This window comes from Manacus candei, unplaced genomic scaffold (genome assembly GCF_025592945.1).
Source record: "Manacus candei isolate 608988 ecotype Guabito, Panama unplaced genomic scaffold, ASM2559294v1 h1tg000086l, whole genome shotgun sequence".
NCBI lineage: Eukaryota > Metazoa > Chordata > Aves > Passeriformes > Pipridae > Manacus > Manacus candei.
Window position 1 is genome coordinate 5,062,972 of NW_026138134.1, and position 21,368 is coordinate 5,084,339.

Below are 21,368 nucleotides of genomic sequence, written 5' to 3' on the forward strand. Positions count from 1 at the left end.
ACTGCAATGCAACACTCACTGTGGGCACCATCCAGGCCAGCAAAAATTCACTGTGTGCTCAAAGATGAGGCAATCTGCTGCCTAGGAACTCCACTGGGAAATTCCAGGGCCAAGATCCACCCAAAACCCCAAAAAGCAGCAGCAGGGAAGCTCAGGGCTTGGTTCACAAGCCAAGTGCCCCTGACTCAGCACCGCTGTGTTTGCTCCTGCCTGGAAGGGAAGTGCTGCAGGGAAAAATCTCTTCTTCCTGGTGAAGAAGCCACCAGGACATTGCCCGTGTTCACCTCCCCTGACTGACCATCTAACTGTGCATTGCAGCAACCAGATGGCTTTGAGGATTGTTTTAAACATTAGCTTGCATTTTCTTTGACTATTTAAATGTTCATTCTGGTCTGTTTTTTTCCTTTCCTGTGCAGAGCCCTGATTTATGTTGCTGGATCCCCACATCTCCCTGCCTTGCCAAAAGCATGCACTTGGGAATGATTTCAGGGCCGCCAGTAATATTTCCCCCCCTCTTTTTATTTTCTGCTTTATTTTTATTAACTTTTTTGTTGGAGACGCCGTAAAAACCAAACTGTGTCTCGAAGAAACAACACTCATCAAACCCCCAACAAGTCCACATGGGGAACCCCTGAGTGCACAGACTCCAGATCTCTGAGCTGCTTCCTGCTCCACCAGCAGAGGGGAGAGGTAATTTTACATCAGGTGTCACCTGTGAAAGGTGCAAATGGGGGACAGGAATAGATCTGCTTCTTATCTGCAGCAAAGAGTTAATAAAGCCAGCTGGGAGCTCCAGAGAGAGCAGCCTGGAGAAGCAGTTTCCTTCCTAAACAACAGAGCCAAGTGTCAATACTTTGAGGCAAGTTTCATTACAAGCTTTCTGGATGCATTTCTGTCTCCTAATCCTGCACAGGCAGCCAGGGAAGATGATGGTGGCTCTGCCTGAACGCTGTTTAATACAACCCAAAGCAGACCAAATGCACAGGATTTTCTTACACATGGAGAAATTTGAATTTTTTAATGTCCTCGTGGCATCACTTAACTGGGGGCAGTTTGGGCTCAAAAAACTCCTTGGCTCATCAAGAGAGGACAAATACATTTGTGACAGAAAACTGTTTCATTTTATGTGGAGCTTAGGGGGGTAGGACACGGCACAGGGGGCAAGCTGAATTCCTCAGTGTGTCTTTGAGGGAGCGGCTTTCAATTTATACAACACGAGATTCCCATCAGGCAACGTTAACACCACAAAAATCAATATTGAAGTGCATAAACTCACCACAAACCGAATTTCATTTACAGCAGGGAGGGGAGAACGTTTCCAAAATGCAGGTGGGACATTTGCAAGTGGAAGGAGAGAACATTTCCAAAATGCAGGTGGGACATTTACAAGTGGAAGGAGAGAACATTTCCAAAATGCAGGTGGGAGCTCAGCAGATGAGTCGACCCCACCTGAACAGGGAGCACCCCTCCAAGGCAGGGCAGCCTCCACAGCATTCCCTGCTCCAAGAATTCCTACACAGAGTGGCTGGTGTCAAAACACAAGTCAGAGCAAGGTCTGTACTCACCAATCCTCAGGGAATGGGGGCTGGCAGAGATCCTCATCAGCCACAGCAGAAGGAGCACCAGAGGCGCCAAGACACGGGGCATCTTCCATAAATCCTCATGGAGCCCTTTGGTGGTCTGGGCATGACATAACTCTGCAGAGACACAACACACGGCCCTGTGAGCACCTCTGCTCCCCCAGCAGCCCCTCACAGCAGGGTGGCACTGCCCCCCCAGCTTGCCAAGCACTTGGGGACAAAGACTCTGTTTAGCAAAGCTCTTTACGGACCATGAATTATTCAGGAATTGGAATCAAACCGGGCAAAGAGCTTCTAACAACAACAACAACAACGACAACAAAAATATAAATGAAATTGAAAAGAAACACAAGGAAAAGTCCAAATATTTCATCTTGGCATTTTCAGCATTTCAGCAAAAACAAGTGGAAATCAATATTGAGTCACATCTCTAACTTCTATTCTCGCCCACCTCCCCTTTTTTTTTTTTCCACTCAGAGCAGCCTGAAACTCAAAATATAAAACTGGCTTCTGGTTTTAGGATGGGACAAAACATTTTCATACCAAGACATAATGTGAGGAATGAGTGTAGGCACAGACAGAGAGTCACTCTGGCCTCACCAAACTAAAAATCAATTCTTGGTAATGCTCCTGCCCCAGTGACAGTCACACCTTCTTCCCTCCTTTTTTAGGAACAAAAGGATTCAGCACAAAACCGAGATCAGGACCATCTTTTTTCCACCCCACCACACAGAGGTCTAAGTTCCAAAGTCAAAACACCATCAAAATGAAGAGCAGAAGGCAGAGAATCCACGGATTTATCACTAGCCCAGATATTGGCACTGGCTGTCCCAGAGCAGACTCCCACAGCACAGTTCAACAAAATTTGTAACATATTCCATTTTAAACAGCTACATGGAGGGTTGAGGTTTTACTTGGTAGAAAAAATGGTTGTCTCTGGAATTGATAAAATTATCTCCACAGGCAGCAATGTCCTTAAATGCTGACTTTGAGTGTTTCATCTGTTACCTTATCTCTCCCTTCTCCAATTTTCTGGCAAACATTCTCACACTATTCCATTTGTCTAATTCTTGGGCCAAATATTAAAGTCCTGACACAGGCAAAGTCTTTAATCTGCCTTTGAAGTTACCAGGAGTTTTGTCCGAAAAAAAAAAGATGTAGCTTTTTACTTGCAATTTTTCAATTAATCTATTTTTAGATTACATTTAGACTTTCCTCCAGCTTATCTCAGCAGTCTCCATAGGGACTATCCCTTTTTACAGGCAGGAAACACTGAGACATGGCCACAGAAATAAAGACAATACAGGGAGCACTGGGACATCTCCACTCCTTGGGGTTTGATCATTTGCTGGATCACGTTTCCCTTGGGAAGCTCCCACCACCAGCGCTGCCTTCTGCATCCCAATCCTCTCTGTTCCAGGAAATTGAGGGATCCCATGCTCAAATGTCAGCTGCACACTGGAAGGGCATCCTGATTTCAGTGTGCTCAACCCACTTTTAAAAAGCAGAAACTCCTCCAAACCGCCTGGAAATCATCAACCACCCCTGAGAAGGGCAATGGCAATTTTCTCCTTTTTCTTTTTCTTTTTTTTTTTTTTTTAAGTGGGAGTTACAGAGTAATTCCTGAGGAGGAAAAGCCCTAAAAGGTTAAGCACACGGGAAATTGGTTCCTTGGAAGCGTTGGCAGCGGCAGAGACAGATTGTGGAGCAACATATCATTTGAGCACTTTGAAGCAGTTATTTTAAAACTTTCCAAGATACTGAGTTAAAAACAGCAGGATCAGGTCAGATTTACTCACACCAGTGGAAGTGTGAATTCCTGGCTGGGGAATTGGTGCTCGTGGCAGCTCAACTGGCAAAACAGCCGGTACAGGACCTCAGAGCTGTCCTGTTCCCCTAGGGTGGGGAAAGGCAGGCACAAACCCCACAGTTCCCAGAGAATTGCAGGGAAATGCCTGCCTGCTGTTTGAGGAGGATGCTGGAGTTCACATCCCCATCATTCTCTGCCAAAGCCCTGTGGAATCACTTCAAGGAGGACATGGAAGGGCTGGAGCGTGTGCAGGGAAGGGAAGGGAGCTGGGAAGGGGCTGGAGCAGCAGGAGGGGCTGAGGGAGCTGGGGGGGCTCAGCCTGGAGAAAAGGAGGCTCAGGGGGGACCTTCTGGCTCTGCAACCCCCTGACAGGAGGGGGGAGCTGGGGGGGGTCAGACTCTGCTCCCAGGGAACAAAGGACAGGAGAGGGAACAGCCTCCAGCCTCAGGTTGGACATCAGGAGGAATTTCCTCATGGAAAGGGTTTTCAAGTGCTAGAAGGGGCTGCCCAGGGGGATTTGGAGTCCCCATCCCTGGAGGTGTCCAAGGAATGCCTGGACGTGGCACTCAGTGCCCTGGGCTGGGGGACAAGGTGGGGATGGGGCACAGGGGGGACTTGATGATCCTGGAGGGTTTTTCCAGCCTCAGTGATTCTGTGACTCCGTGAATCACCAACCCAAAACGAGTGGTTCTCATTTTAGGCTCTGCAAAGACGAACTGCACAAGGTCTGGGAAAAGGTCCTGTGACTTCCAGCTCTGAGGGACAGACCCCAAGGCCCCCTGTCCTGTTTGCAGCCAGGTTTGGTGAGGAGCTGAATGCAGAGATTCCCAGGGAAGCAGCAGCTGCCTGTGCACCACCAGCTCAGAGTTAACAGAAAGCTAAATAATAAATACAGGGCACCTGCTGGGCTCTGCTCCACGAGCAGCAGGGCTGTAATTACCTAGAACATGGAGCACAGGGGGATGCTGCCTCCACCTAACACATTCCCCACTGCTCCAAACGGCTTCCCAGCCCTTGGATGTTTGAGCACGAGCCCTGGGAACAGCTGGGAGTGAGAGAAACACACCTTGGGCTTTGCCAGACAGCAGAACCACGCAGGCTCCCACGAGCAGTGCCCACGGACCATCTGGCTGATGGAGGGGCTTGGAAAATACCTGGGGAGTGCAACACCAGGGTGCTCCCCCCATCACACCACACCTGCACTGCTGAGCAGCAGGGACAGAGGCTGGGATCCAAGATTTGGGATGAGAGGGGAAGGGGAGAGGGGATTTTTCCCTCCTAGCCCAGCAGCAAGGCTTCTGCTCTTGAAGGGGTTTCTTCACCTGCCCAGTCCCCACATTTCACCTGCCTCCTCCTCTCTGAACTCAGGCATGAAAGGGTGGTAAACACAGTTCACTGTAAAGTAGTTTTTTGCCTTGCTCACCTTCCCAAGCAGCTTTTGCATCCTTGCAGCTGCAAGGTGCACATCTGGGTGCCTCTCACCTCCCCAGGAGAAGCCATAAAACATCCCTCCTGCCCAGGTGCACCAAGGAACTGTAGCTACAACTGGGATTCCAGTGCAGGCAGTCAAGATTTAGGATAAGAGGGAAAGGAGAGAGGGGATTTTTCCCTCCTAACCCAGCAGTAAGGCTTCTGCTCGTGAAGGTGTTTCTTCACCTGCCCAGTCCCCATGTTTCACCTGCCTCCTCCTCTTTAAATTCAGGCACAAAACGCAGTTCAAACCCTTCACTATAAAGTGATTTTTGCCTTGCTCACCTTCCCAGCTGCTTTTTCATCCTTACAGCTGCAAGGTGCACGTCTGGGTGCCTCTCACCCCCCCAGGAGAAGCCATAAAACATCCCTCCTGCCCAGGTGCACCAGGGACTCAGAGGTACAACTTTGGGTATTGACTCCAGTGCAGCCCAAAATTCTGCACAGAGAGGGAGGGAAGAAAACTGTCCTTCAGAGAAGGAAGCCAAGAAAACACTTAAGAGGCAAGGATATATAGCAACTTGCTGCACTAAGCCTTGTGCATGTGAAGATGACTTATCCCAAACTCATCCTCGGCACAGTTTGCTGAAAATAAATCAAAGCAACTTCCTCTGCTGAAGTTCCCACCAAGAACATGTCACAGCCTGTACATTTACAGCTCCTGCTGTAATGGCTCCTCTTTACTGTACTGACAGCATGCTATGATAGCCTGCTTGATGGACAGCTGTTTATGGAGCACTCTCAATCTGCTACCCCCAGAAGGAGTGGGATGCTTGGAAAAGAGTTTGCTGGGTCCTTGAGGGTGGTGGGTGCATTGCTGAGGAGCTGGTGGATCATGAGCTGACCCCTGGCTGCCCTCTGTGCAGCACAACTACGAAATTCTTTCTCTGTTCAGCCCCTTTTTTCATCTCTAGCTCGGAAAATTCAAGAGAATAAAAATAAATCAGGGCTATCCTGAAGAGTTTTGCGTTCTCTCTGGAGATAAAAGTCTCTAAATACCAAGCAGAATTATGGACGATTTGCTTCTCGGAGGGAGCAACTTGCTTCTGAAACTACTTATGCATTTTTAATGACTGTGTGAGATGGTGCTGCTCTTCACTGCTATCACCACAGCGTCCTGGTATGTGGAGATTTTTGCAGAAAAATTCGTAGACGGTGGAGCAAAAGCCAAAAGGCAGAAGAAAATGTTAAATCACGCCAAAGAAAAACCACCCTCCTCAGGCTGCCGTGCTGATAATGAAGAGTCCCTGAAAAGCAGCCACCTCCCTACTTGTTCCCTCTGCCCAGCCTGCCAAGGACACTCAAGAAAATCCAAGTACATTGTTATTTCATAGAATCACAGGATGGTCTGGGTTGAGAAGGACCCTAAGGATCATCTCGTTCCACCCCCTACCATGGCAGGGATGCCTTCCACTCATCCAGGTTGCTCCAACCTGGCCTTGGACACTTCCAAGGATGGGGCAGCCACAGATTCTCTGGGCAAAACCTCCAAAAACCCCATCACCCTGCAGAATGTGACCATCACCTGCAGGATTTCCCACCAGCTCTGCCACATCTGGCCCGGGAGATGGGCTGCAATCCCAGCAGGACAGGGCACAGCATCTCCAGCTTGCACTGGACCAGGCTTTCCAAAAAAAACCTCCTGTGTGTGCTTTATCCTGATGCAAACCCTCTGGAGAAACCACAAACACCCTTTAAAAAACTTGGCAGCGGCTTCTCCAGGCGCTGGGGAGAGGCAGAGCTTTACCCCCAGCACGAGTTTTGGGTGTTGACGGATCTTTCCGTGCAGCCCGAGGAGTGGTGAGAAAATGCAGCTCTGGCAGAGCTGGAGTAAAAAATCCTCCCAGCTGAGCCAGCAAGCTGAACAGCTGCAGAGCAGCGAGGAATTCGGGAAAAACTGCCGGCAAGCATCAACACAACAACTTAACAGGGCCTTTTTCATTCTTTTCGACGACGGGCAAAGAGAGCTATTTGCCTTTTGCAAAGCCTCATCTGCGAGAGCTATTTGCCTTTTGCGAAGGGAGGCTCGAATTTAAATGGAACAGACAAGAGGGAAAGAAACCTGGGGGAAAAAAAACAACATTTCAACAAGTGACTGTTGCTGGGCTCCAGAAAAGTGCCTGTGTGTGTCTCAGAGGGAGGGGAGGGACTGCATTGCCAGCCTGCCCCGGGGATACAGAGCTGGAAGTTCAATTAAACTGAAAAAAAAATCACTCCGTTTAAAGCCACCAACAATATGTTTTCCTCTGCAAGACGCATAATTAGCATGGGTAAATCATTACCACGAGGTATTGTTGCAGTCAGAGCCTCGGTGAGACCGAGGGGGAAGGATCGACATTTGTAGAGGGAACCAACAGCTCGGATTGCAATGGTGAATTTGAAAATGAAAGAAAGGAAGATTAAAATAAGATTTGAATGGCGTGTAAACCCCTTCAGGCTGGAGGGACTGGCCAGCTCCCTGCTTTTGAGGGCTGGAAGAATCACCCCTTGGGACAAGGCTCCTTGCACAGCTTCTGGAAGCTGCCAGCACTAAAAAAGGATAGTTAACAATAGGAAGCAGAGCTCTGTTCCAGTCTGGCAATTTCTATGTTCCTATAAAAACTGTGTCTTGGATTTCATCAGCACTAAAGAGCCTTGCTTTACCTCCAGCCACCACGACTCTCCTCTGCTCCCCTTGCCAGGGGTGAGCTGATCCAAGGAGGGAGAGGCACCAGTGGCATCTCCCTTCCCCGGGGGTATAAAAGGAGCTCCAGCTTTCCCTCACCCCCCAGCTCTGCTCCGTGAGGGTCATTCAGTTCACACCAGAGCAGGTGAGATTCAGGGCAAGGTGATATTAGTGATAAACATCTGCTCAGCTGACACATAAAATGGATTTTTTTTTTTTTTTAATTCTCCTAGCTGGGCTCTTTTATCCCTCTCTTCTTCTTCTTTTTTTTTTTCCTCTCCCTCCACCCTTCGTGACTTCCAGAAAAAGAAGCAAGAAACTTCAAGGAGAAAAGAATTCTGGAGGCAGTGAAGCAGAAGGACAAATGTATTCCTGACATTTCTCGTTCCCGTGGATTATTTTCTTTAACTTTCCTCTCTCCACTCTCTTTTCTCACCCCCTTTCAATCCTCCCCAGAATTAGCAAAGCCTGATCAACTTCTCCTATCACTGCTCAGAGATAAAAGAGCTGTGTACCCATCCTAATTCCTCACACGAGCTGCACAGAGACTCTCCTATCTCAAAGTTAGATTTTCCCCAGCATTATCAGCCACAGCCCTGTGAGCACAAGGAGACTTCAGTTCCAGGCTGAGTCACAGGACATCTTTATTCAATTTTTCCTCTCCTCTGCAGGTTTATCACACGCCCCATCAGGCCCTCCCAGGGTCAGTCGATACTTGAAATGCCTGTTGGCACAGCCAAGTGAATTATGAGTGTGAAAACCCCACCAGCCCCCTCATCACGCTCACAAAAGTCCCATTACAGCATAGACTCGGCAGCATTAAAACTCATTTACTCCCTTTATCCCGGGAATGGGGTTAAGCTGGTGCCCTGCAAGGGAATTTCCCACCCTGGCAAACCCCTCTGGGCACACAGAAGAAGGTGCTGCTGCCCCCTGATTTCTGCCCTGCCTCCCCTGAGGCACAGCAAAGCCCTCAACGAGGGAATTCCCCTGAGAAAACAGACACCAAGGCACAGAAAATGATGGATTCAGGGAACAGAACACCCCAAGATGTGACAGTGTGGGGCTGTTGGGTGTAGCCCTGCCTAGCAGAGCCTCCTGAGCCGTGTTGCTGCAGCAGGGATGACCAAGAGGATGCTCCATCCCTCTGCCAGGAATTCCTGCTCCTGGAAGCAGCAAAACACCAGTTTTGCCCGTGCCTCGTCCCCCTCCTGGCTCATCAAAGCTTCTGAGTGATGATTTACAGCACACCCAGAGCCAAGGATGGGGACACAACACCCAGGGGGACCACAGGACCAGTGCCCTGCCAAACCATCCCAGCACATCCCTCCTGACATCACCATCCAGAACCTCCCTGGCTGCCACAATCCACTTCTCACCGAGTTAAAAAAACAAAACAAAACAAAACAAAACACCAAGAAAAACTTAAGACCACGTGGGGATTTTCTCCCTCCCCGGTGCCCACAATTTATTTTTATTAACAAACAATAGCAGTTAAAAGCACCGTGGTCTCCCACAGCGAGGACTGTGTGAGACACACTTTAATTGGCTTGAAGCTGTTATCTTAAAGGCAAAATCACCACCAGGCTGGGGGAAGAGGAGAGGCTGTAGGTGGAAGGGGAAAGGCAGGATTTCTTCCAGCTCTCATTAATCAGGGGGCCAGAGTTGTCCACACCAGCACTGCTCCTCTGATCTGAGAGCTGGATGTCATGATCTTTAACCATTTTAAGCACACTGATAAAAATAATTACAAGGCTGTTTAGCTTGGATAAAGTTGCTGGGCAGGTTTGACTCCAAATCAACTAAAAAAAAAAAAAAAAAGCAGCAAGAAGAGCTTTGTTTGCCTGCCCACACCTGGCCTGCACAGAACCCTCAGTGTGCAGCTGTGCCCCAGCTGTTTTCCCCATTTCAAAAACGGGGAAAAAAAATTTATCAAACATTCTGGCACATCTATCCAGCAGAATAAATAGCTCCTGCTCACCCTGTGGGTCATCCCTGGCATTAAACCACCCCTGGAGGGGGACAGAGCAGACATTGCACTGCATGCCCTGTGCAGCCAAGGACAAGGGAGTGGTTTTGGAAGGGGAAATTCAAACTGGTGGCCCTGGGGACACCCCTTGGTGAGCAGACTCTCACCTGCAAAGAAACCTGGATAAATGAAAACAGCCAGAGCCTTTCCTTCTTAAAAAGCATCACCAGGAAAAAGGCTTTAAACCAGCCACTGTCTTACATTGAGAAATAGGGAAAAATTGAGTGTGGGAGTCTGAGTTTTGTTCCAACAGGGAACAAACCACTGTGGCTTTGGTTCCTGGATGTTCCAGAGCAGCTGTGGCTGCCCCATCCCTGGAAGTGTCCAGTGTTGGACAGGGCTTGGAGCAACCTGGGCTGGTGGAAGGTGACCCTGCCCATGGCAGGGATGATCTCTCAGGTCCCTTCCAACCCGAAGCATTCTGTGATTTTATGACTCACTGCTTCAAAACTGCTTCAAAAAACCTCCCTTTCCCTGAGCTCTCCTTACACTCCTTGTATAACCTTTCACCACAGAAAAGGGAGCTGCTCAGAAAACCATTTTCCCCTCTTCAAAAGCAATGATTTTTTTTTTTTCCCCCCAGTTCTGCCACACTTCTTCACAGTTCTGTTCTGATAAGTATATACACTTTTGGAAATCTGCTCTCAGCCACTTGGCTCGCAGTAATTCAACCTTCAAGACACACAGTCTTGCAAAAATACCAACTTTTTTTCTCTTTTGAAGGAGACCTTCAGGTTTTTAGGCAGTTTTTCCCCCCACCCCTGCAAAGAGTGATATTTTTCCACAAAAGTCTGCTTTCATCAGCAATGCTTTGATGGAAAATTTTCAGCTCTCACAGAAGAAAAGAAGCCTAAGGAGCACGAAGCCCTATTTGCTGTTAGTGAAGAATTACTGCCACCACCGAGCCTCTTTACACATGAAGGAAGTTCTAAAATATGAATCGGATCTGTGAACATCTCACAGGTCTAGAGGGAGAAAAAGCTCTTAAATGCATCAACCTGATCTCTGGGCTACAGAAAGAAGATTAATCTATTTATTTAACTTAGAGGCCCTGGCAGATTCAAGAGGGAAAAGAAAGGAAAACAAAGCAGCCTCCACCAAATCAACCTGAAAGAAGTGGTTTATGGCCAAAAAGCTAGTTTTGCTTCTTTTTATAGCTGCCAAAACTGTAAGTGAAACAAATAGATTAATCTCCCATCTACCCAAAGAACATTTTGATCCATACAAGCTCAAAAAGCCTGTACTCTGAGGCTGGGAAGAGGCAATTTGTGAATGGCTGAGGATGATGTTTGTATATTTTAATGGAGCAGGAATTGCTGGGGGTGCATTTGGATGACAGCAAGCATATGCATTCGAAAGGAGGTGGGAAACAGGACAGATGCCAAGCTGAAAATAAGAACAAGAAAGCACAGGGGTGATAAGCTTGGGGGCAGAGGAGAACAGCCTGCACAAGAGAGCAAAGGAAACCTGCAAAACTTAAAGGTAGAGAAGGAAAACACAGGGGTTGGGAGATGCTCACACGTGCAGCAGGAGAGCCACACACAGCAACCAGATGCAAAAGAGGAATGGAGGGGCCTGCAGCAAGAAAGAGTCTTGCACAGGAAAGCAGAATCAAAGTCCAGACTGGTGTGTGATGATGGATTTAAAGGCATCCATTTGCATGAGAGGAGCTTTTAATCCTGCTTGCAGCAAAGGTGACAAAAAGGAAGAATGTTTCAGCCCAGAGAGCTCGGGGTTTGATTAACTTTTAACACCAGAGAGCCCCAGTGAGGTGGGCAGGGCTCCTGTGCCACCCAGGTGAGACACCCAAAACCCAGCAGGCTGGAGGAGAGGGGGCAGCTCTGGCACTTTTCCTCTCCTTGTTGTAACCAAATCCCACATCAAGGAGCAGCAAAGCGAGGGGAGTCCTGGCCACGGGGCAAATACCAACCAGAGAAGTGCAAGTTTTTTGGGGGTGTATTTGCTAACCCCCCTCCCTGGGTCACTGCAGAGGGCGTGAGCCCAAGGGAATGGGATTTGCCTTTAATCCAAAATATCCTAAAAAAGGGAACTCAGCCCTCACCCTCCTGGCTCAGCAGGAGGAGCATCCCTGGAGCAGTGATGGAGAAAGGACAGAACAGAGACAGTGTTGGCCAACAAAAGGAAATTTCTTACCATGCCTGTCATACCTCACCGGGCGGAGGACCAGACAAATCTTCACACACACATCCCTGGCACAAAGCTGCTCAGCTTTTCCCCTCAGAACAGCACAGAAAATTCAGGCAGAGACATGACTTCTCTCCTCAGTCTTGGCTCTGGCGTCTCTCGGTTTCTCACCACGCTCCTCTCTCTGTCTCGTGGCCTTTCATGTATTTATTTAAGGCTTGGAGAGCCTTTTGCATAACAGGGAATATGGGCAGCCTGCCTGGTGATACAAGAAGTGCTTCTGAACAAAGCACCACTCGAGTTTCATAAGCCTCAAGATAACTGCTCTGTGCCTGCTTTATCCTTTGTTTCTCAAATATCTGGCCACTTTACACAGACAGTTCCTGGACAGCTCCAGACTTCACACATGGTCCTGCTGCCTCACCATTTCTCCCTTCAGCAAGCCAAAAGCCCTCTCCCTGCAGAGAGACCTTGCCCAGAGTCACTCCTGCAAGAGATCCAAGCCCTTCTACACTAAAGGGCAGCAGAGATCTCCAGAAGTGCTGATGGGACTTGCACTGCCATGAAAACTACCTTTAGGAAAGCCCTGAGTAAAACCCCACACCCAGCAAAGGTTTTCACCACTGATTTTGAGCAGCCTGGTCTGTAGAAGGTGTCTCTGCCCCAGGCAGGGGTGGAACAAGATGATCTTTAAGGTCCCTTCCAACCCAAAACGTTCTGTAATTCAAATGGAGCCTGAATTTTACTGTCCCTGTGAAGAGTCAAGCATGGGATAAACCTCACAGACACTTAGGGAGACTTTACTCCACTCTTACTCCCACCTGCAGTATGATGCAAGATGAAGAGGGACACCACAGATGTGGACTTTCTCTGGGGGTTCAGCAAAGGTCACTTGGCTTCGTTAGTAAAGTGCAACACGGAGCCCCACGGGGGCACAGGATGTTGCCTCAGCACAAACCCCAAATTTATTCACTGAGCGAATTCATCCTGACCACCTTGCCTTTCTGCTGCTCCAAGTCAGCCACAATCAGGCTGTCTGTGCTCTTGACTTAGCAGCGTTCTCCAAACTGCTCCCCGAGCACTCATCCTCATCAGCCACATCCAATTTCCAAACTGAGCAAGGAGCAGCCCTTTCCAGAGCTGCCTTTGCACTTCTTCTCATCACTGGCTTAACATCAATTCTGCCTAAATGAGAAAAGTACAAAGGGACTAAGTTATGCCCACGCTGAGCACTCTGAAAACCCTCATCACATCATTCTCTTCCAGCTATATCATAAATTGTCCTCATTAACCAGGCTTAGCCCAAGTTTATTGGTTGCATCTTGACCCATAATCCATTCAAACCCCAGCACCACATTCTAATGGAGCTGTTAACCCTAAAGCCCAAATTCACAGCCTGTCTGGCCAGATGAGCCAACAGGACTCAGACATCTGACATCCTGAATTTGCTCCTTCTGATCCAGATCCTTCTGGTTTGGTCTCAATAACAAGAGAAAACAAGGCTTACACAGCTGAGCTTTCAATGCCCGTTGAAGTGCCCATCACTAATCAATCTGGAACCTGAGGGCCAGTTCCCAATCAAATTTCATGGGGATGCAGGCTCATAAAACTCTTTATTTCTATGAGTTTCACAAAATAATAGCCTAGTAAAGGAGAGAAAGATTTCTGCAGACAGGGAAAGACTGCAAGTTTAGCTCAACTCCCATTAGGCACCGATGAATCCACAAGGGAAAGATGTTATGCATGCCCTAAATGTAGGGAAAATCATCAATTAGAGCTTATTGAACTCAGCCACGAGGCATAAACCACACTGCAGGCTGCCTTAACTCCCCAGCTCACAGCAACCACTTGGGTTTTCTCCCCCCACCCTCTGGAATCCACTTCAGCTCAGACACACTCCGGGCACAGGAAGTTCTGAGTGGTTGTGATTCAGCACAACTCATTTGGAACCAGTTTTTTGAGCCCAGCAGGCTTCCAGCTATTCCAGCTGCCCAGCAGCCATCAGCCCAGCTGATTGTTGCTAACTGCTGTCAAATGGCAGCCTGGCAGCCTCTGCATCTTCTCCTGCCCCAAAAGTAAAGCTATTCGTGCTAAAACTTCACGTTATTCCTTCCCAAAGGTAGTTTTTCCATACTGCTGGTGGGAGAGGGATGGACAACACTGAGGGGTTTGAAGGCAGTCACTCATCAGCCCCCTGGTCTGAGCTGGAGCAGCTCTTCCTCCCCTCCATCCTCAGCGTGCTCTGCCAGAATTAAATCCCCAACATTAGGGCTGAGATGGTGTGCAGACACTGTTATTAACAGAACAAGGGCAGCCTGGTGTGTGCAAATAGAGCCTTAAATTAAGAACAAAACCAGCTGCCATTGTTCCTGGGGTAGGAACAGTCCCTGCCCCGGAGTTTTGTGGCTCCCTGACCCACCACTCCACTCAAAGAGCTCTTCTGCCCTTTTGTGGTGACAGGCACACAGGAAAGGCTGTTCCACACCTGGATTTCAACCCCTGAGCTGAGCATCACCTGCAGGATGCTCAGAGGACTCTCTTGCACCCAGTGACACAGGTGTGGGTTGGCACAAACCCCCCCCAGCACAGGATGGGGGTGTGGGAGGAAGGTGGTTCAGCACAGGATGGGGGTGTGGGAGGAAGGTGGTTCAGTGCTGACATGGTGAGACACAAATGGATAAAGGCACAGCCCAAATTTCTGCAGGGACACCCCCCAGGAGCCCGGCCAAGGGCACAGCACAGGCTCCTCTTCCTGCAGCAGCAGCTCCAGGGGGGAAATGCAGCAAAGAGCAATCGGTGCAGAAAGGCTTTGAAACATCAAGGGGAGAGAAAAAAAAAAAAAAAAGACCCAAACCCCAACATTCTCGGCAACAAACAGCACAAAATTTGCAGTTGCTGAAGAGCTGGATTAACTCTGGCCCCTGACCAGCCTCAGGCACAGAGTCCTGCAGGACCTCCCCTGACAGCACTTCCAGGGAGCTGCTCATTAGGGCTGAGCACATGCAAAGCCCCTTCAGATCAAGCTCCTCTCTGAAGTTCTCTGCCTGCTCCCTCTCTCTGCTGTACGACTGCAGTCACTCCAGCCTCCTAAAAGCAGAGTTCATTTCCCCAGGTAGTTGTGTGGTTGTTTATCCCCACGGCTCCCTGTTTGGAACTGCTTCCCCCATGTCCCTGACGCCTCCCAGAGCCTGGCAGTGCTTTCCCAGGATGACAGGCTGCTGAAGATGGAAGCAGCTCCTCTCCTGCTCTGCCTGGTGCATCCAGGCACACGTGTGCCTGTCCTTTCTGCCCTGTCTCCTACCTCCAAGCATCCCCCTTCTCCCATCCCCATGGCTACCAAGGCTGCCTTTTGGCCAGCTGCCTGCCAGACAGCCATCCTCAGGGAGGAGAACTGAGTGCCTGCCTTCCACTGCTGTGCAATTCCTTCTCTGGGAATGGATCCCACTGTCCTCCCCATCTCACCTGTTTATCCAAGCTGGGTGTGTTTTTCCCTTTGCTCTGGAGTTCCTTGGCAGTGTTTCCCCTCAGAGCATCCCTGCAGGGGAGTGCAGTGCCATTATCCAACACACAGGCCCCACAAAGCCCCAGATCAACATCAGGACCAGCAGACACAGCAAGGAAAGGCATCCTGAAGTTTAATGGGCAATCCCAGGCAAGACTCCCAGTTCCACTGAATGCATTCCTCACTGCCACCCCCCATCACAGCCTGGGAGCACAGGACAGTGTCTGCAGGAGCGAGAGCAGCTCCCTTTTCATGGCATTTTAACTTAGGCCAGCTTAAAAACCACTCCCTGATGTGAACTCCATCAGCCTGGACCACCCTCCTCTCGTCTCAGCCCAGCAGAAGCTCAGCAAGGAGCAGCCCTGCAGGGAGATCCACGGCTGGGGGGTAGAATTCTGGTCTTTCAGGAAGAATTTCTTCACTGAAAGGGTTGTCAGGCACTGGAAGGGGCTGCCCAGGGGGATTTGGAGTCCCCATCCCTGGAGGTGTCCAGGGAAGGACTGGACGTGGCACTCAGTGCTCTGGCCTGGGGGACAAGGGGAGGATGGGGCACAGGGGGACTCGATGACCTTGGAGGGCTTTTCCAACCTAAATGATCCTGTAAGCCCTGCCCTCACCCTGCCTGCAGCTTCCTGCCCTGTCCTGGGAAGGTGAATATGGAGGTAGAGAGAGGAATCTCAAAATGCCATGTCAGGGGAGGAGAAGCAGCCAAAACCACCGAGGATCCAGAGTGTGGAGAGGCCACATTTCTGCCTGGAAGCGAGGCAGGAAAAGAGCATCCAAGTCCCAGGGAAAGAATGGAAAGCCTCCAGATACATGAATTTATGTCAACCTGGAAACCAGACAAAGCCCCATTAATTCCTGGGCTGTCCAAGCAAGAACTGGAGGAGTGACAAGTTCAGCCCAACGACCACAACTCCCCGGGGTGCCCAGAAGATGCTCCCTCTGGCTCTGCTGTCTGAAAGGGCAAGAGAGACCCCAATTCCCCACATCCTCACATTCCCAGCCAGGTGCCCTTTCCATCCTCAGTGCCTTGGGAAGGCTGATAAAGGAGCTCTTCCTGCCTCCTTCTCCAAGGAGCCTGCCTGCCCCTCCTGCAGGGATTGCTCCCTGGGGAGGATGGGGGGGCACAGGATTTTCCAATCCCTCTCTCTGAGCTGGCAGCAGCCTTTCAGCCCAACAACAGCTCAAACTGCTTGTGAACAGAGATATTTTTATGAGAGCTCACCCCCCTCTCACCCCCCCCCCGAAATCATTCCAAGCTCCTTTTCTTAGGCACTTTGAAATAATTAAAGTCTTCCATCATTACACTGAAGATCTCTATGAAAAGCCTTTAATTTCCATTCCCTTAATGTAACTCCATCCACCAGATGAACTCTGTGGGGGGCTTTTTTTTTTTGTTTGGGGTTTTTCTTCCCCCACCCCCCATTTTTTCTTTATTATTTTTTTTCCCCTCCCTCCTAAAATATCACGCTGGGAAACTTTAATTTGATTTTAGGCTGACTGGAATTTTGGGCTGTGCCACATCCTGTCAGCTGCAGTGGTTAATCTCAAGCTCTCTTTAACTTCCATGCCTTGCATTTAATCAGCTCATGGTTGGTAGCAGCAAATCTGAGCACAGGGGAGGGATGTGAGTTAGCAACAAACCTAAGGAGCACCAGAATCTCCCCCAAATCCATCCCTCCCCTCCTACAGGCACGCTGGAATACCAAAAAGTGGCCCACAGGCAGCAGAGGTGGGAGGGTTTCCTATTTAATCTAAGTAGGGGAGATTGCCAGGTTGACCTTTCACTCCCAAAATAAATGGCAGGGGTTTTCCACAGGGCTCTTCCCACCCTGGTGACTTCTTCAGGTGATAAAACTCCTCAAGGGACAAGAAGGTTCCCAAAAGAGAGCCCAGATCTCCTTCCAGGTGACCACTGGGGGATGCTGGACAAGGGCACAGCCCCAGGAGAAGCTGCACTTGGAGGCAGCTCAGGATGCCAGGGGGGCAGTGTGGGGGTCCCAAGGATTCCCCTGTGAGTGCCACAGCCTCTGGCAGCAGCTGGAGGAACCAACCCCTCTAAAGGATCCCCAAAAAACCCTGAATTTCCCATCACTACTGCTGCAGCAAGTTGAGTCACTTCAAATGCTCCTGTGTCAGGATTTTTCTGGCTTTCTGGAGGGTTTTTGAGGCTACAGAGGGTAGGGTTCTGGCTTTCCTCCTCCCACTGGTGCTGATCCACCCCTCCTTGTTGGGTACCCATGGCCAACACGTTCCCCCTGGCACCAGGGTGGAAGAAGGGGTGTTACATAAAGGAGAGAAATCGTAGCTAGAGGCAAACCAAGCGAGGTGCCCACAGCCAGCCTGCACAGCACATGGCAGAGCAGAGGGCTGAGAGAACCAAACCCAGCCTGGGGGATGAGAAAAATCCCCACAGATAACACACAGGCTCGAGGGAGGGTGGCACAGCATTAGGTTCAGGCAAAAAAAAAAACAAACCAAAATCATTACCACCACAAAAACCAAGCAAGCAACCAAAAAAAAAAAAAATCCACGAAATAAAAAGAGCCAAAGAGAAAAACAAAACACAAAACCCAACTTCAGTAAGGATCAAGTCAAGGGACTTGCCAGACTAGTCTGGGGCTGTGAGGTGTGAACAGCAGGAACTGAGCTGAGAACTTTCCCAAAAATATGGTGCTGCCTTCTCTGCCACTAAATATACACTGACAGCCAGAGAGGAGGGAGAGAGCCAGGGACACACTTGGCACATCTGCCTTGGTGCAACCAGGACCCATGCAGGGCAAAGAAGAAATAAAATAAACCCCACAGGATGCAAAAACCCTCACATTTCAACTGCTAATAACTGAGAGTTACAGGGCAGGGGGCATATAAAAAGCAGAGGGACAGAAAGTTCTGTGCCCTGAGAGAGGGAGAAAGCAATACAGATTCATCTGAGGAGCAGCCACTGTGCTGGGCTTTGCTCACTGATGGAATTCAGCCCTTAAACTTGGTTTCTCCATGCTAAAATTAGGATTATATCCCAAATTACCCCAGAGCCAGGACAAGAAAAGGGATGCCTGGGTATCTGGGAACTCGGCAGCCCTGCACAAGAGATGTGACCCTACAGGGAGCACGGGGCCATGTCCCAAAACAGCCAACAGGACTCACTCTTTGCAGCAGCTCTGACATACCCTCAAAAAAAACCCTAAAAAATGTGGTGACGCCTCTGCCCAGGCTCTGTGAGCAATTCCTGGGAGTTACAGCTCTGGCATGTGCTGTTCACAGCAGCTGCTCAGCAGGAGGAAGATGATGATGATGATAAGCTGGTGTTTGATTTTGTCACTGGCAGCCACGGGAGATGCTGGGACAGAGGGGTGAGAGCACTTTGGGGGGCTCCTGGAAGCCAACAGACAAGCAAAGCTGCCTGAACACGGGGCAGGAGCTTGCTGACCTTCCAAACCAGCAGGACTTGATTTAGTAATCAAAGCTCCAGCCAAGTCCAGGAGCTGGGAAAGGGGATGGCTCCTAAGAGGCAAAGCCTGACACTTGATCCAGGACACCAAGAGTTCCTCCCCAGCTCTGCTGCTTGGCTAAACTTTCCCTCTTAATGCATTAATTTTCCCACCTGTACCGAGTGAGAATAATGTTACAGACCTCTTCAGTGAAGGTGTCAGGATGAAGAGTGTTCTCTAAGACTCATATATCATCATTAGCTCTGGCCAGGAATAACCCAGAGGCTGGAAACCTGGGAGCAGCATTTCTCCAGTATTCCAGTTTGGAATGCACTGCCCTCCCTCCAGCCCCAGTTTTTGCCATTTCTTTGAACCACAGCTGCACCCCAGATGAAATCCTAAAGGCTCCCTGTCCCCAAACACCGTGTCCTGTCATTCAAGCCAAGCCAAGCCCTGATCCACACAGTGAAGCAAAGTTACAGAATCACGGAATATCCCGAGTTGGAAGGGACCCCCAAGGATCACTGAAGCCCAGCTCCTGGCCCTGCACACAAGAATCCCACCATGGGCCCTCAGAAGGGCACCCAAAAGAGAGCCCAACCCTCAGGATGCAGCCCTGGGCTCTCTACAAGATGCTGCCATTAACATTTCACACCTCGAGAGTGTTTATAGCCAGCTCTCACAGAAAAGCCTAATATTTAGTAAAAATGAGGAAATAGCAGCTTTTAGCAACATCCTCGTCTCCACTGAGTTTCACAGGGGGGTTTTTTGGGGGGTGCAGTGAGCTCAGCCATCCCTATTCCCTTCCCAAGGTGGGACAGGACATGTGAAAGTCACTCCAGGAGTTCACTGAGAGCACAAATGGGTTATTTGAGGTAACTTTTCTGCTCAGAAACGCTCTCTCTCCCACCAAACAAAAGCAGTCACCAGTGATTTACCAGCTGAAGGGATTCTAATAATTCTCCCCCTGACAGCTCAGGACAAGCAACACAGCACATGGGTATCATCGGGTCACTGTTCTGCCTCAGAGCATCGGCCAGAACAGTGCTGGGATGAAGGTAATTAACGACGTGGTAACTAATCTGTTTAGTCATCCACTGTGGCTGCAATTCATTCCTGTCATGTGTAAATAGAGAATCAAAGCTCGGTGGGAAAGGCTGTCAAGTGCTGCGGGGTTTAGGCAGGAATTTAAGTGCCCCCTCCAGACAGACACGGCCAAATCAACCCCTGTCTTGCCACCAGCAAGGGGCAGGAGGTGAGGGATTCAAGGAGCCCTCGGTGCAATTCTCCATCCTCACTTGGCAGCAGGGAAAACCGAGACCCAGAGAGGCAAAACAGCTCATCCAGAACCCCAAAGGCAGCCCGTGGTTGACAGGACGTTGAGCTGAGACCGCGGGGGTAACACTGAAACATCCCGTCCTCCCGACAGGGAAACCAGCAAAACAAGCCAACAAAAACCACCTGGGAGAGGATTTCATGAAATGCAGCCAGAAAACATCTCTCAGGTTTGAACCTCGTGGTATCTGGACTTTGTGGGAGTCCAAGAAATCCAATAGAAAGAAAAAAATGAAAGCATTTTCAGTGAATTTAGACGTGATTTTGGTTTGGCATTACCTGATCAATCAAGCTTTTGGGAAGCACACAGAGGATCAGGTCTCACTCATGTGCTCCAGACGCCCCATCAAAGCCTGACCCAGATTTTTGCATTTTCACGGGGAAAACACACAAGTTTCCTGGTTTAATTCCCATTTTTGGCTCTGTGCAGGACTGGAAGGGACAATATCACAGCTTGTTGGCGAGTGGGGAAATCCACAGCTAAAAATAACAGCTGCTTCTCCAAGGGTTCCCAGCTCAGCTGGGGAGACCCAAGGGGCAGGCATTCCCAGACTCACAGCCAGGGAAACTTTGGCAACGCCTCTAAAATTGCCTCGTGGAGCTTCCAGGGTTCACCCCTCAGCAGTGTCTGACACAGCAACCGAGACTAAAGCTGTGTGGGTGGGGACATGTTTGTGCCTCTAGTGAGCCTGGAAAAGCCAACACACACAGCATGAGTCTGGTCTAGTCAATTGTGACTCCAAAAATCCATTTTTAGCTCTGCAACTGCCCTGTTCCCTACCCTTAAGTGACTCCCTGGCTCTTCTTCCTGCTGCTTCCACCTCTAGAAAGCTGGAATTATTCCCCACTAGGTTTCCTTGCTTTGGTGCTGCATGGATCTATCCCAAGGAGCTTCCAAAATTCCATCATTTCTGTCGTGCCACGCATTTCCCTGTGACCCCCAGCATGGATTCAAAGCTTGCTTGCAGTGACTTCTTACCAGTCAGAAGGAGAGAAGGTGCCTTCAGCTCCTTCTCAGAGTGCACAGCAAACATATGCACAGGCTGACAAGGTCACACCTCCCTTTGTAAGGAGATTTGGGAGCAAAGAGCCGAGAAACACCAACAAAAACTGAATTATCACTGTGCAAAAAAAGCAAGTTCCTCATATACACATAGGCAGAGCTCAGATCTGAGGTGGAAAATCTGTTTGTTTGCAGAAAATAAGCTCGTAGGAGCTCGATTTGAGGAGGGGAAAGGCACGGACGTTTGGGCTGCTGGAAGAGGCACTTCTGTGCCCAGATTTAAAGCTCAGACAAGTCTTATTTTCAAAAGGTGGGGGCCTGGATGGGAATCACAGGGCTTGACATCAAAATATGCCAAAACCCCACCACCAGACTGACCTCAGCCTTTGCAGCAC

General features: G+C 49.6%; 1 protein-coding gene across 1 annotated transcript in view; it reads right to left on the reverse strand.

Annotated features, from left to right (window-relative positions):
* The window catches only part of GRIK4 (glutamate ionotropic receptor kainate type subunit 4), a 182,379-nt gene that overhangs the window by 117,305 nt on the left and 43,706 nt on the right, over positions 1–21,368 (reverse strand). The window contains 1 exon segment of the mRNA XM_051812219.1: positions 1,566–1,697. Coding sequence (XP_051668179.1) covers positions 1,566–1,647 — 82 coding nt within the window. The 5' untranslated portion in view covers positions 1,648–1,697.